The sequence below is a fragment of the Salmo trutta genome, chromosome 5 (assembly GCF_901001165.1).
Source record: "Salmo trutta chromosome 5, fSalTru1.1, whole genome shotgun sequence".
NCBI lineage: Eukaryota > Metazoa > Chordata > Actinopteri > Salmoniformes > Salmonidae > Salmo > Salmo trutta.
In genome coordinates this window covers 46,615,968-46,632,467 of record NC_042961.1, presented here as the reverse complement: position 1 = coordinate 46,632,467, position 16,500 = coordinate 46,615,968, and the positions used below count along the sequence as shown (strand labels likewise).

The 16,500-nt window shown below is 41.1% G+C and overlaps 1 protein-coding gene across 2 annotated transcripts in view; it reads right to left on the bottom strand.

Annotated features, from left to right (window-relative positions):
• Positions 1 to 16,500, bottom strand: part of LOC115194265 (ATP-binding cassette sub-family A member 1) — a 220,755-nt gene that overhangs the window by 143,617 nt on the left and 60,638 nt on the right. For both annotated transcript variants that reach the window (XM_029753857.1, XM_029753858.1), the window contains exons 13-16: positions 16,122 to 16,327; positions 15,455 to 15,628; positions 6,428 to 6,650; positions 2,064 to 2,285 (exon numbers count right to left, since the gene is read on the bottom strand). In XM_029753857.1, the coding sequence (XP_029609717.1) occupies positions 2,064 to 2,285; positions 6,428 to 6,650; positions 15,455 to 15,628; positions 16,122 to 16,327 (825 nt within the window). The remainder of the gene's footprint in view (positions 1 to 2,063; positions 2,286 to 6,427; positions 6,651 to 15,454; positions 15,629 to 16,121; positions 16,328 to 16,500) is intronic.

The following is a 16,500-nucleotide window of genomic DNA, read 5'->3' as shown; positions in this document are numbered from 1 at the left end:
CACACAAGCTCACAGAATGGGACCGCCAAGGGCTGAAGCACATAAATAGTCTGTCCTCGGTTTCAACACTCACTACCAAGTACCAAATTGCTTCTGGAAGCATAAGAACTGTTCGTCGGGAGCTTCATGAAATGGGTTTCCATGGCCAAGCAGCCGCACACAAGCCTAAGATCACCTTGCGCAATGCCAAGCGTTGGCTGGAGTGGTATAAAGCTCGCCGTTTGGGGGAGGAGGAATAATGGTCTGGGGCTATTTTTCATGGTTCAGGCTAGACCCTTTAGTTCCAGTGAAGGGAAATCTTAACGCTACAGCACACATTTACATTCTAGACGATTCTGTGCAACAGTTTGGGGAAGGCCCTTTCCTGTTTAAGCATGACAATGCCCCCATGCACAAAGCGCGGTCCGAACAGAAATGGTTTGTGGAGACCGGTGTGGAAGAACTTGACTGGCGTGCACAGAGCCATGACCTCAACCCCATCGAATGTCTTTGGGATGAATTGGAACGCCGACTGCGAGCCAGGCCTAATCGCCCAACATCAGTGCCCGACCTCACTAACACTCTTGTGGCCGAATGGAAGCAAGTCCCTGCAGAAATGTTCCAACATCTAGTGGAAAGCCTTCCCAGAAGAGTGGAGACTGTTATAACAGCAAAGGGGGGACCAACGCCATATTAATGCCCATAATTTTGGAATGAGGATGTTCGACAAGCAGGTGTCCACATACATTTGGTCATGTAGTGTAGAAAACACACAAAGCATTGTCAGATGCCAAAGTAAGATATATTTTCAGGCCGCGGCTTAATATTTCAATTTTGATAAACAAGGAAACATGGTTCTACTCGAAAGATGTGTCTAGGCCTCACTGCAATGAAGATTAAGAATTGCTGTGTCTGTGTCTGCAGAACGGACGACTCCAGGACAAATGATCCTACACAGAACATAAAGGTCAATCAGAAACGCTACAATCAAAGTTGAGCATGTATATGCTATTTTTGTATTTTTTTTTCCAAAGGACAGAATCCCATAAAAACTACCCAATGGGTTTATTCAGTCACACTTATCTGCTTTCTCAAGTATGTGTATCATAAAGTCCTGAGTTAAATGACTGAGTGCTTGTACTTCTGGCAGAGAGTCAGAAAAGTAATATCCCCATTTGAAGTAAACCTTAAAAGCTCAATAACTGCACCCGTACAGAAAATGAAAAACACGACTCGATATTAGAAAACCAGAAGTCCACGATGTCAGAGGAAATCAACGTTTCCAACTTAGAGATCACAGAAAACAGACAGAAGTATTGCAAATTGCATCTTGTTTATGGGATAAGGTCAATGGGATACATTTCAAAACACATGAACCTAATGTGAAAAGGTGGGAGAGATCAATAAATGTTTGGATCAAATGGAACCACAAATACAACAACATTATTATTAAGGTTAAGGTTATTGAAGTAGCAATATAGATCTGACGATACACTGGTAGAGTTAAAAGGTTGAGAGAATAACGGTTACAGGGCACATAGGGATATCATTAGTGTCTCGTTTATTATCCAAATGATTCTTGTGTGTCAGAGCAAGGATCTATAGTTCAGGTCATGGGGATTGTACAGTGTATGGACATTATCCCAGCATCCGTACTAGGCGTGTGGGCGTGTGTGTGTGTGTGTGTGTGTGTGAGATAGTGTGTGTGTGTGTGTTTATTTCAGTAACCCACTTCTCATATTTGTTTAGATTCACATTGGTCGTGGAGAACCACAGGGTGTGCAGGCTTTTCTCCCAACACAACTGAATTGATCAACTCACCACGGGTTTGACGATCAGTTCATTTATTGAATCAGGTCTGCTATTTAAGCTGGGATTATGCCTGGTATTTACAGTATGTTTCCTAGCCTGAACCCCACAACTCTCTAGGTCAAAGTACAAACTTCATCTCTCTTCAATACCATAACAGAATCACTTACTGAGTCTTCAATACAGTTCCAAAACCCTACTAAACACCCACTGGGTCTCTGCTGTCCATTATGCACCTGTGGTGGAAGGTACAGTAGTTCCATAGGTCCACTCACCACAGCGATTTTGACCTGGAACCCCATGACGTCCCTCCAGGCGTAGCAGAGGAGGTGCGGCAGGTAGAGGACGAAGTAGATGAGGCCTCCGCATGCCGCCGCCAGGTTGGCCTTGGAGAAGAAGACGCTGATGAAGAAACACTCCATGATGGTGGCCACGCAGAAGACCAGCAGGAAGACGAAGATCACTGAGGGGTCGCTGTACTGCAGCACCTTCCCATACTGCACCGGGAGAGGAAAGAAAGGGATAATAAAAGGGACAAGAGGGGGAAACAACACTGTGGCCCTGTTCGAAATGCTTCCTTCCTCATTTTCATGAGATAATCAGAGATCTGTGATAGGTGATAGGTGAAAGCAAGGCTATTGTAGGTAGATGATCAATTACCATTACAATTCAAAACAACTAACTCACCATATTTTAGAACTACAGAACTGTGATTTAGAAAAAATAATAATATCTCATGTAAAAATAATCCCACATTATCAGGGTTTTACTTTCATCAATCAATACATTTTTGATATGTGTTTACTTCAAGGAAGTATAAAGGAAGGATGTATTTCGAACAGGGCCATTGGTAGCCACAAAACTACCCTAGTTAGCACTTTTGGAGTATTGATTGCCAATTGATGTTTGAGCCTTAACCGTGTCTAGCAGGCATCTTACAAAAACAAAAACTGAGTGATTAGGTAATTATTTGTGAAGAGAGCACGAAGCAGAACAAAAATAAATATTTTGATTAAAATGACTAATTTCTGAGGATTCGATAAGCAGTAGGCAGAGTGACTCACCAGGTGTTGATAGTGTCTTATGAAGACTACTACTAATGTATCACCTGTTGTACTTCTAACATACCGTAGTATCAAAATACGATTCAATATCACATTGACGTAATGGACTGTCAGTCCTTGCATCCATGACTCCCTCTACGGATTTGAAAGTGGTTACCCTTCCCCAGCCCAATAGCAATCCACTTGCTGCCATTTTGTTGTTTTTCTAATAAAGGAGTGAGCCTTTAATTGTTAGTCTATAGTTAGTAGTAATATAAACCCAATAGTGGTGTCACTCTGCTTAGCTGCATTAAAAGGAGACCCTTTCCCAGTCTTGGAGGTCTGTCCACTAGAGCAACTCAACTCTTTGATTACACTTCATTACAATGTCCATTGAACAAACCCAAACCCACTGAATACTGTCATTAGGAGTATTGATACACCACTGGTTCGTTACAAGCAGTGGTAGCCAAGCTAACAGCCTCATCTAAATTGATAAGAAACGTTGCCTAATTCTGCTGTTTGGTATTACAGCACTTCTAATGATTGTTTCTTAATTGTTTACTACATGCTGATATTACAATATACCTTATCACTTCCTTCTAGTCCAGCCATTGGCAATCTTAGCCTTGAAATGAGAATGAGTTGGTGCCCATTGTCCACAGCCCTTCAAGAAGTGGTCAAAGGTCTCCCTGAATCAGAGTGGAATCAGTGGTGAATCACCTTGAGGATGAGGGTGAGGAGGAGCGCACTGACAGCCAGCGGCAGCAAGCTGGACACGGCCCAGCTCAGCCAGTAGGTGGAGCTCCTCAGCCCCGTCATCCTCAACGTCTCCTTCAGACGCGCCTCCTTCTCCATAACGATGCCCTTCACGATCATGGCCACCGAGTAGATCCAGGCCAGGGTCATGTATAGGGGCAGAGAGCGCGCCAGCGAGCTGAGGAACCTAAGGTGGGGGAGGGGTCGGACAGCGGGCAGGGTGTACACGGCCCAGTCACATCTGGACGCTGATTGAGATTTTCTACTGTGCTGTTGTCGTGGCAAAATCCCAATGTGTGTGTTATGTAACTACAACTTGATTTCCAGCAATAAACTTGATAGATATTAGAGCAAATAGACTTCACTGGTGGTGATAGCATTCAAGTGGCCTGAGATATGGATTTCCAATGTTTTGACCTCATTCATTTTCTGCAAAGTTCTGTGTCAACATACAGTCGTTTTGAAATGTACAAGCGCATGTGGCAGACTCTCAAAGAAAGTATGAATGTTATCCACAGACGCCGAAATGACTTTCACCCACTGGACACAGACGTCAGTCCAACACCTATTTTTGATTTACTTTTGGTTGAGTTGTCAACTAACGTGAATTCAATGTATATTCAACAAAACATTTCACCATGTTATTGTATTTAGGTTAAAAGTTGGGGGGAAAAATACTAAATTCCCTTACGTTGATGACTTTTTCAAATTCATGATGATTCAACGTCATGACATTACCATTTTTGGTTGAAATTAAGTGGAAACACTGTTAATTCAACCAGTTTTTGCCCAGTGGGCAGTAACTGCATTATGAGGTCGTATAGAGGTAGAATATAGGGGGTATGTTGATCACCACTAAAGTCATATTTCCATTAGGGAACATGGTCTGTGAAGAACCAAACCAATCTGTTGATTTACCTAACCAATGCTTCATGTTGTTTTTCTTTGAGTGGGAAGCAAAGAAAGGCCACAGTGTTTGGGCCAACAATATTAATAAACTCCGATAAATCACTCTAGACAGGAGGGGAATTAGCATTTTGACATCCCCTGGAGTGGAATGGCAATTGGAAAAGTAGAGGGGAAATTCAGGTGTGGATGACCAAACTTGTGGCAGTCATGCCTTGTCCAGACACAGCAGTCAAACAATTTCCATCTGATTCCCTGGTATACAAAATGGCCATGAAAATATCATCATAATAATAACTGATCTCTATGATTTGAATACACACCATGCCCAGTGGTTCCTCCAAGCCACCCAACTAACTCAATTTATTGTTATTAATGTTTACAAATTGCTGGTGGCTGGCAAACACATTAGGGTGATGGGGAAATTACATTTTGCCCAGCTGTTCAAATATCAATTTTATTTACCAGGAGTATTTTCCAATTAAACTGAAAAAATGTATTAGCTGATCTACATTATATACTATCCTTTTCTTTTTAATTCAACCATGCATATGAATTAGGAGGCTGAAAAGGGCACAGTACCTTTTAGAGGCAGATAAAAACAATGCAAACATGTTTGTGTGGTGATGAGCAAACAAAATGGTCACCTCATTGTGATAATGGTTCTATAATTTAGCTTAGACGCACATTAGTCCACGGACAGGGGATCAATTTAACAGATAGGCCACTTAATTACACACGGCAGGATCAATGACACAGAGGGGTGATTTAAAGCTACAGAGCAGCAGCTCATGTGTCTCACATCAACAACAACAGCTTTAAGAGTGACGCCGTTCAGTAAGAACTAGGTGAAAGCTGTATGTAACACAGGACATTTTGATGCAGCATTTGAAAGTTATCAAGAGGACATACTGTATGTATATGGCAGCGAACAGGACCGTTGTACAACATTGAACACAGTGTTCCTACTGTCATACTTGATTATATAGAGTCACTCAGAGGCCGTATCGAGTCGGCCATATCCAGTCTAATGTGATATTCCGGTAAGCATCCAAAATTGCTTTGATTCTGTAAGTGCACAGCATAACAGATGGACTTTTTTTTTTACATATAGCTTCTCCTAATGTATCCATTCTCAATGACAGACATTTTATCCAAAGACTGTCTCGATGGGTGGAATACTGTCTTTCATCTAGTCGCACCAGCATGACTCTCCGGAGTGTCACTAGGGAAGTTGTGTCACATCGATGATACACATCATTCAGTATATGCTTGAATAGCGTGCAAAGAAGGCGATGCAATCGCAGGAAATACAGGCATTTGATTTACAACAAGGCTGATTTTAATGCAGGGAAATTACGATTTTAGTACCAAGCTCAATCAATTAGCATGACACAGTGGAAATCGAGATAGGTCATGCATGATTCGTTTTTTAAACATTATTATTGGCTTTAGTTATCCCGGAATTAACGGGAGCAAGAGTAACAAAGAACAAGGCACAACCACTTTACAAATTAAATATATTTTAGATCCTGTATAACAAAATATTGTGCACCTGCACGCTGTCCTGATATGGACACTTACTCTGATGAATGTACATACTTCTCTTAAATAAAACAGTGTTTTCTTGTTACTTCTCTTTAAACAATATAGCACTTCAAACGGCACTGTGCCTATAATGCATTTACACCAACGAGGATGGGTTTTAATTGACTCATTAGGTAAAGTTTTTATAACTTGCATGGTAATCTTCTTCTGTATTACTTTGCACACTAAGTAGGACTATCAGGAAACAATATGCTGTACAAGCTCAAGGACAGTCAATGATAGCTAACAACCGGTGGAATCTGTTCCTCCACATCAGTTTATTTTAGTAACCAAGTGATATTGTGCTTTGTTATTTGAAAGTAGTCATCATTCTCAGTACTGACCTTAACCATGACACTTATGAATGCGCATGGGACCATGAGCAGGACAAAGTTCTCGGTGAACCACGCAAACCAAATGGCACCGTTCTGAACTCCAACGGCCCGCTGAACCTCCTTGAGCCTGAGCTCCTTCTCCAGGACGAGGCCCTTGATGGTCATGCAGACGGTGTACATGAAGGCCAGCACCAGGTACATGGGAAGCATGGTTCCGATACTCGCGAGGAAGCTGGTGGGTGCAGAGGGAAGGCAAGGGAGGCAATCACAGAGGTCACGAAACAGCTAAGCCGGTGATATCGACAAGCCCAGGTTTTGATAAGGGAAGGTAATGCAGCGAGATGGGAGTTAATGCATTATTTATTGATCACCTGTTGTATAAACCACACTCCTTATGTAAAGACAGAGCTCTCGCAATCAGGTTTTAAGAGATGGGCTGAATGAGGCATGTTGCACAACGAACAAAAACAAAATCAATCTTGTCTTCAAATCAATGTGTATCTTGAGTTCAGAATCAGCACTTAGTTTAATGGACTAATATAGTCTTTCACACGTTGTTTTGATCCTGTCGTACTATCATAGCTAAGCATAATAATGTACTGAACAGGGAGCCTTGGCAACCATTGTTCTATTGTTAAAATGGCCTCTAGTCATTTTGAGAAATTCAACACAGTTTAGGATAACACTTTGTCTGAACACCTCATTTTTCATCCGTTGAATGGACCCTTGCCCCTTAGAAGACCGAGAGAGAAAATAAGTTCTGTTGATGCAGTAAATGTCATCGTCCCAACGGATGATCCATTAAGATAGACACACTCTGGGAGTTTTTAATCAAGGGTCCAATACGTTTATAGATTCAGCTCTATTATAAGGGGATTTTACATTGAGCTAGCCTTCATAAACCTTGTGCATCAGCTCTATCTAACCATCTAGAACCACCCGCCATACTCAGCATGATGGATCATTTGATGATGTTACAATAGAATCAGACAGCATTAAAGCAGGTTGGTGGAATTTATTGGGATGACTCATGTACTGGAGGCAGCTCTGCAGGATAGTCACTTGCTGGCACAGCCACAAAGTCTCAAAATCTGATTGTAAACCTAACCCTTACCTTAACCCTAACCTTAACCACACTGCTAACCCTTACCTTAAATGACCAAAAAGCTAATTTCTTGTTTTCATTGGCCCATCTAGTGGGAATCGCTCAGCTCTGCCCCAGGATAAGATTCATCCCAATAAACTTCAAACACGTTTCATAACGCCATGTCAATATATTGTACGGCGCCAATATAATAAAGTGCTGCCAATGCTCTATTAGACAGTGAAGAAGATATATCAAATGGATTGAGCCTTTGACAAAGTAAAGATTTCACATATCAGTTGTGCTTACCGACCATAAATACAATCCTTAGAATGCCAACGAAGCACCAGTTTATCACGGTGAGGCAGGCAGGATAAAGGGACTCTATATACCGTAATAGGTAGAACGGTGTCCCACTTTCAAGCTAATAAACATTAAGATTTAATGAAAGTACATTTCCAGTGCATTTACATTGGGCTAATTTCTCGGCTAACTTTTGGGCGAGTGATTTGTTAAGGGGCTTTTGAAACTCGGCCAATTGAAAACGGGCCGGGACAAAAGCCTACTTCCCTTAATTGGTAATTCGCCCCTGACAATAAGGACAATTTTCACGAGGAAAGCAGTAGCAGACAGGTTTTTTCTCTCTCCAGCACCTAAAGATTTTCTCCAAACCTAGCTGAGTTAGTAGAGGCATATGTGAGCATAGAAACATGGGTAGTGGCTATCCATAGATTTTAAAAACACTATAAAAGTTTATATGATATCACGGGCCAATGTATCATATTAATTGCAAATTACGGCGTGATCCGCTAGGATAGTCCATTTATAAGATGAGAAGTGCCTTTTATAAATCCCTCACCTGCCCCCTTCCCTACCATATGCCAGAATGCAAGCACCACAAAATAGACTTTTCTAACCATTTGTGGAGAGAATTTGGAGTTGTGCCTAGCTTTGAAAGACATCAACCAAACGCTGTCTCTCAATAGTACCAATTAGGGAGTCAGAGGGGAATAATGGTGTACCTTGTCCTCTACTTCGCAATGTAGAGACAGCCCTTGTGACAGAGAAAATTCAGTAATGCGAGTGCTTGAATGGGAGCGACCTGGCTTCGAGGTCACTTCCTGTTCTCTCGTGGGATGTATCACTTTCACAGGAAGCAGTGTAAGCCACAAGAAGGGTTCAAGTTAACACCACCAAGTTTCTAGGAGCAACTGAAACAGAATAGGAGTGTCAAAAAAGTTGAACTTGAAATGTGTGTGTGTGTGGATTTCAAATAACATAACATGTCTAATGTCAACTCAGGTCTGCTAAGAGCTTAAAGTAAAGAAAAAAAGGGAAAAAAGAAAACAGTGGTTGTGTTTTTCAATCTATTTTTTACTTTAATCACATCTTTTCTTTACATGTCAACTCTAAACCCTTTTGGGATGCATTCCAATACTAGATTACATAAAAATGATCTTATTATAGCCACTTTAATCTAATAATGTCAGATTTTGTTTCCTAATGGAGGACAGAAATGTTGAATTATTATGGCAAAATATTTCAAAATATTAGATCACGTCATTTTCTGTATGTAAAATGTGCCTATTTTTTTTTCTTTTTTTCCAAAACAAACAAACAAGATCGTGCCTCAGCTAACAGTTGCATCAGATTGAATAGTAATCCCCTTATTACAGAGTCCTTATTATATTGCAATATCTCTTTAAAGGGGCAATCTGGGATTCAAACAACATTGATGTACCAAATTCCAGATTGCCCCTTTAATGGTTGCCAACCTGCGACCGTTAACTCCTTGTCGACTTGTCACTATAGAGTACATCAGTCATGCACACCACGTTTGACACTGACAACCTTGCCACCAGATGCTCCTGAATAATACATTGCTGATCGATTTGAGGATGCTTAAATAATATAAGTCCTCTACTGGGTGCATGTTACAGGGCTCGAGTTACATCGCCGCCGTGACTTAAATTTAGGAGACTTGGGAGACTTGGGGTTCTTAGTAAATCAAGTGATATGGCGAGCAGAGAAACCCCAGAGAATAGTGTAATTATGTTAAATGTGTTCTTGCCACTGAAAGGGGGAAATCATCCAAGGGTTAGTTGGTTGGTATGTTTTAGAGATCATTTTGACTGCCGCTACAAACATTCATCTTTGCAGAAGTGGTGATTCTCAAAAGTATCTACTGTTTGAAAGTCAATATGGTGTCTTTATTGTTGTGCATATGGGCACAAAGGGGCAGTATCATTGATGTAAATGTGTCTCTCGTATTTGCAGATAATACATCCTTTTTCACATTTGCAAAGTAACACTGCTGGATAGTGGAGTCACAATACTCATATACCTATGCTGTAAACAATTTCAAAAGCCTCATAGGAACCTGTCCTGTGCAATATCCAAGTTCTATGTACATGTTATTGTAATTAAGATCTGATACAATATCAAGATGGCATTGTTAAACGACTATTGATGTGGAACAGCATTGAGATACAAACAATTGATTCTCTGATTCGAGCGCAGCAGAGACTCATTTTCCGTGTCTTATCAAGCCCTTAAAGGCCGAGGAGCCTGAACTCTTATCCTCAGCCTTCATCGCATGGTTGGTGTGGGAATGTGACAAAAACATGGAGCTAATACGGTTTGAAAATGCAAAAAGGGTCGGCTCTCGTCGAAGAGCCAACCGATCTGTAGCAGTTGACTTTGTACTGTATATAGGTACTGGAGTGGGAGAGAAATACAGTGAGGAAGGAGAGAGGGTAAACCTGCTGGAAACACAGTGGTATCTATGGGTCTTTGTTCCATGAAAGCCACTGGGTCAATACTGTAGGTCAACCCCTGTCTAATAATATATTATAGGAACAATGGAGGGAAAGAAAACCCACTGGGGAAAAAATAGTTGAATCAACACTGTTTCAGCATAATTCATTAATGTGCAGTTTTGTGACGTGGAATCTAAATGTAAAATACATTGGATTTGCAAAAATTCATTAATGTAAACGGTTGTTTGGAGGGCGAAACTTTAACCACGGGATTATTTCATCATGTTGGTTGTGCTTTTAGTGTAGTGATACCAATCTCACGTTATTGAGTGGTTGAATAAGCTGATCTCATTGATCAACGTGTCAATCAAATATTACTCAATTGTCCACGTTGAAAGGAAGTGTCCATGTGTGTCCAATCGGAATGTACTCTTCTGATTAAGAGTATCCCTGAGAAAGAGCTGCAATGATTGAAATGCATAGCTCAATGTTTAAAGGAAAGTGCAAGGCTCATTCCTCTATAATATGGAAAATGGAACAAAGCATGATAAATCAAATCAATATTGCAAGTACTGTTCATAAAATCACCTTTGGGATGCTATCTGCATCTAAAATATGCAGGTAAAGTGAAAGTGTGTTGTTATCAACTCAAACAAGGGCATTACATGGACTAAAGCTTTAAGAAAGCACTTTACATTACTGTGTCAAGTGTATGTAATTTTGGACCTTAATCCATATATTTGATTTGCTTCGCACAGTTAAAGTGCACATCCTTTCAATTGATAATAAGTTGTGTAAAAGTACTGAGAATTCTCTGGTTTTGAAATTGCATTTTAAAGTCAGATTAGGCATTTTGGTCTTTTCTAAACTGAAAAATGGTTACAGCAGGTTAAAAACAAGAACATCTGAATGCACAATGCTCTTCCTCCCACTTTTGGCTGCAGCAGCAGCGACACATTTTGAGATCACAATAATCACCCCAAAAGGTCCTTTCTCTCATGCTTCCCTGCATCTTCCTTTTTTTTCTGCAATCCCACTCTCAATTATTTATGAACTAAATAACGGTTTTCAAGTGTTAATAATTTACGGGAAACCCCCAAATGTCTAGGCAGGGGAAAGAGTAAATGGCGGAGGGACCGAGGGTTTTGTGGTGCTTTATAGCCCCCATTCATCTTCAGTGGTTATTATTCCTTTGTTTCACGGAGAGGGAACCCAGGCAGGAGGGCAGCATTAGGAAATAACACTTTGATTGTCTCATTTGAGCTCGTTTGCAACATTCACTGGCAAATAATGAACATAAAATGGATGGTTTCCATTGTGCCATGAATGAGGGTGAGGGGACCACTCTTAAAAATACAGGCCTACAGCAAACCACAATGGGTATGCAAGATGATCTTTCACCCTCTCACCAGCAGTCATCACGGGATAAAGCCAACTGAGTTTACTGTTGTGTGTCACCATAGTGTCTATGTGACCAACTGGGATTTGAACCCAGGTCTTCGCTATGAGATTGTGTTAGCCCTCTGAGCTAAAAACCAAGGTATTAGATCTTCAGGTCTCGGTCAAGATTAGTCCTCACACAAGTGTGGCTTACCAAACCACCTCTGTAATATATGTGTTTGTTGAAACGAGCTAATACTCAGAAACCATAAAAGTGGACTGTCATAAAGGCACCACAGGTAACAACGCTGTTATGCCTGTTCTGCATTTTTTTTACCTTCATTTCCAAGTATTCAGATAGATTCGATTTTTGCAAACACCTAATCATTTTTCTATGTTGGTTGTGTATAAGCCTAGTAGGCCCTATATTCGATCAAGGTCCTTTTTGAAGATTCAACAGAATGTTATGTGGTCTGTGCTACCAATCAAGCTGATTATCGGCTAAAGAGAGACGTTTTTCATGGAGATTCAATTGCTAGTCCAGATGTTGATGACAAATCAATAAAGACATTACTGACTCTGCCAATGTGCTTTCTGTCTGACTAGCACTGATGTTGTCTTTAACCATATGTTTCCAAGGCAACCATATGGAGTAACTTACCATCATTAAAAATAACACATTTCTAACCAGACCTGGGTTCAAATAGTATTTGGCATGAACATTTTGAGCTTGATTGGGCCTACCTGGTGTGCCAGATGGGTGGGATTCACACTTTGGACTATTCCAGGGGTTACATTGAATCGGGCAAGCTCGATAAAGCACAGATAAAGTATTAGAAATATATGTGCTCTAATCAATGCCACCAGCATTTCTAATGCGAGAAATATCTGTGTCCTGAAAAATTGTGTCTGCTTTGCACCCTAGTCACTATTTAGTGCACTATAGGGAATAGGGTGTCACTTGGGACTGAATGTCCAAAACATTAGGAACTCCTTCCATGACATAGACTGACCAGGTGAATCCAGGTGAAAGCTATGATCCATTATTGATGTCAATTGTTAAATCCTCTTCAATCAGTGTATATGAAGGGGAGGATTTCAGTAAAGAAGGATTTATAAGCCTTGAGACAATTGAGACATGGATTGTGTATGTGTGTGATTCAGAGGGTGAATGGACAAGACAAAAGATTGAAGTGGCTTTGAACGTATGGTAATAGGTGCCAGGAGCACCGGTTTGTGTCAAGAACTGCAATGCTGCTGAGTTTTTCACGTTCAACAGTTTCCCGTATGTATCAAGAATGGTCCAACACCCAAAGGACATCCAGCCAACTTGACACAACTGTGGGAAGCATTGGAGTGAACATGGGCCAGCATCCATGTGTCACGTTGGTCGTAAGAATGAGACCAAGGTGCAGCGTGTTAAGCGTACATCTTACTTTATTTGATGAACACCAACAAAACCAACAAAATACAAAAACCGAGCGCAACGTTCTGCAGGGCTAAATACAACGCAATGCAAAAACAAGATCCCACAAAACCCCAGTGGGAAAAGGCTGCCTAAATATGATCCCCAATCAGAGACAACGCAAGACAGCTGCCTCTGATTGGGAACCATATCAGGCCAACATAGAAATACAAAACATAGATATACATAATCTAGAATGCCCACCCAAATCACACCCTGACCTAACCAAATAGAGAAATAAAAAGGCTCTCTACGGTCAGGGCGTGACACCATGTGGAATGCTTAAGACACCTTGATGAGTCCAAGCCACGATGAACTGTGGCTGTTCTGAAGGCAAAAGGGCAGGGTGCAACTCAATATTAAGAAGGTGTTCTTAATGTTTTGTACACTCAGTGTACTTTGTTGTACAAGTGGACTTAGATCTCCTTTGTTATTATCTGTTCCCCGATGACGTCATTGAGCTACATGATCAATCCATGTAGACGGGAGTAATTTCCTCTAAGGAAACCTTAGCTGCCTAAGACTGAGCGCAGTAGTGCATTCTCTGTCTTGAAATACAGATACTGTATGTATTGTGACATAAAACAGTAACACTAATGAATGCCTGATTTACACAGAATAGAATGGTCCCTATCAATCTCTATATGATGGACTTTGTCAGTGGCTTCATAAGGGAATTGGGTACTTTCTCAAGGAGGAAAAATAATATTGAATGAAAGGGAGGGACTATAAGAATGTAGCCTGAATAATTCAAAGGTACATCAAGCATTCAGGACCCTGTTTCCCGATAGCGATGGAACTTAAGCTTACGAGTGTTTTAACCATACATCTTTCCTCAATTGACTGAAGAAGAAATGTATTTCAATATCATTGAAATATATACCGTAGGTACACTACCGTTCAAAAGTTTGGGGTCACTTAGAAATGTCCTTGTTTTTGAAAGAAAAGCAATTTTTTGGTCCATTAAAATAACACCAAATTGATCAGAAATACAGTGTAGGCATTGTTAATGTTGTAAACGGCTATTGTAGCTGGGAACGGCTGTTTTTTTATGGAATATATACATAGGTGCACAGAGGCCCATTATCAGCAACCATCACTCCTGTGTTCCAATGGCACGTTGTGCTAGCTAATCCAAGTTTATCATTTTAAAAGGCTAATTGATCATTGGAAAAGCCTTTTGCAATTATGTTAGCACAGCTGAAAACTGTTGTTCTGATTAAAGAAGCAATACAACTGGCCTTCCTTGGACTAGTTGATTATCTGTAGCATCAGCATTTGTGGGTTCGATTACAGGCTCAAAATGTCCAGAAAAAAATACCTTTCTTCTGAAACTCATCAGTCTATTATTGCTCTGATAAATGAAGGCTATTCCATGCGAGAAATTGCCAAGAAACTGAAGATCTCATACAACGCTGTGGACTACTCCCTTCACAGAACAGCGCAAACTGGCTCTAACCAGAATAGAAAGATGAGTGGGTGTCCCCGGTGCACAACTGAGCAACAGGACAAGAACATTGTGTGTCTAGTTTGAGAAACAGACACCTCACAAGTCCTCAACTGGCAGCTTCATTAAATACCCGCAAACTTAGACACTGGACAGAGGAACTCTACCTAGAAGGCCAGTATCCCGGACTTGCCTCTTCACTGATGACGTTGAGACTGGTGTTTTGCGGGTACTATTTAATGAAGCTGCCAGTTGAGGACTTGTGAGGCGTCTAATTCGACCCAATTACAGTACCTGTTCTACGAGTGGTCTGATGCAATCGTTAAATAACAAACCTTTTCAACTGCAACTTTAGTAACAATGGTTTAGGGAAACACATCTCTAAAGATTCAATGATGCTCTTATGAAGAGTCTAACGAGGAACTTAGCCTTAAGATGCTTTTGGGAAAACTGGCTCGGGTATATAATGTTCAAGACCTGGGAGGCCTGCGGTTTGAGTAAATCAATAGCTCAGACTTCTTCTGCTCTGTCTTGTTGTTGTCTCTCCATCTTGCCACAAGTTTGTTTTTCCTCAGCTTAGCCAAAATTCATAATTCAAAACTCCTGACGGACCTCAAATGTTCATGTTAGAGTTGCAATACTAACAATTCTCTCCTCTATGTTTTCCTAAGTTGTGGCTGTACCAGACAGCAGTAGCCAACGACGAAAGACAAAAGAAGAGATACCCTGTAGCTTCAAAAAAACATTTCCACAGGGACATTTGTGAGGGCTTAGTAACTGCCATTACTCAAGCCTGTGGTGGCGGTGAGTGGCAAGTCCCAGAGTGAGTAGATTTTTATTGTGGTAATGCCTTCTTCCCTCTCTAATCATGGGCCAGACAGATAAAAGCTTTTGTACTCACACGTCGTCCACGTAGCAGGGATACGGCATTTGCTGGGCAAACACGCCGAGCGGCTGTGATTTGTTCGTGTGCAACCGTATAATGCCGTGGTCCATCATGTCCTGCAGATAGGCGAAGCCTCCCCATATATAGCGCAGGTTGTTGACGGAGTCACGGGCCCCGGGAGACCATCCCCTTTAAATTGAAAGGACACACGTCACATGACTGTCAGTGTTTAAGAGACAGCCGCGGCTGAAAACATCATGGATGAAACCGCTATATGTTACACCAAAATATATACATTTTTTGTAATGACATTTATCCCATGAGTGACATGGAATCATCCATTTATTGGCACTGAATGCTTACTATTAATCATCTGAGATATAGCAGAGAAATATGCAAGAAAATGTCTATTTGCTTTAGATACTTCAATTGTCTGGTAAAAAACAAAAAGGCTAAGCAACATCACGGCTTGTATTCATAAAGTGTCTCACAGTAGGAGTGCTGATCTAGGATATTTTGCACCTTTTAGGTCATTTTGAATAACATTACATGGACGGGGAGACCTGATCCTGGATCAGCACTCCTCTGAGACACTATGAATACGGGCCCTGTCGCCAAATGTTTTCTCGTTAGCACTAAAACAGAACAGGCTGACAGCGGAGAGTCTGTGCACTGTGCCTACCTTTCTTTAATCTTATTGGTACTCTCCCCCTCATCAATGTCCAAGCGGATCTTGTACTTGACGTAAGGAGGGGGGTGGCTGGCGGCAGGGTCGAGTTCTTCGAAAACTATACCAGCCCAGTACGTATCGTTTTCTAGAAGCTCCAAGGCTCTAGCCACGAGATGTCCCTCACTGTCAACAGCCTCAAACTTATCCAGGTCCAGGCACTGTAACATTGAAAGACAAGTTACACCAAGAAAGAGAGAAAATAAGTTTACTTAATTCTTTACAAACTGCTAGGTGTCTTAAACAAGATCATTACTTTAATATAAGATGAGAAAAGAGAGCGCTGGAGAGTGCTTTAGGTATGCATTCATCTCAGGACACAAATCTTACTGAA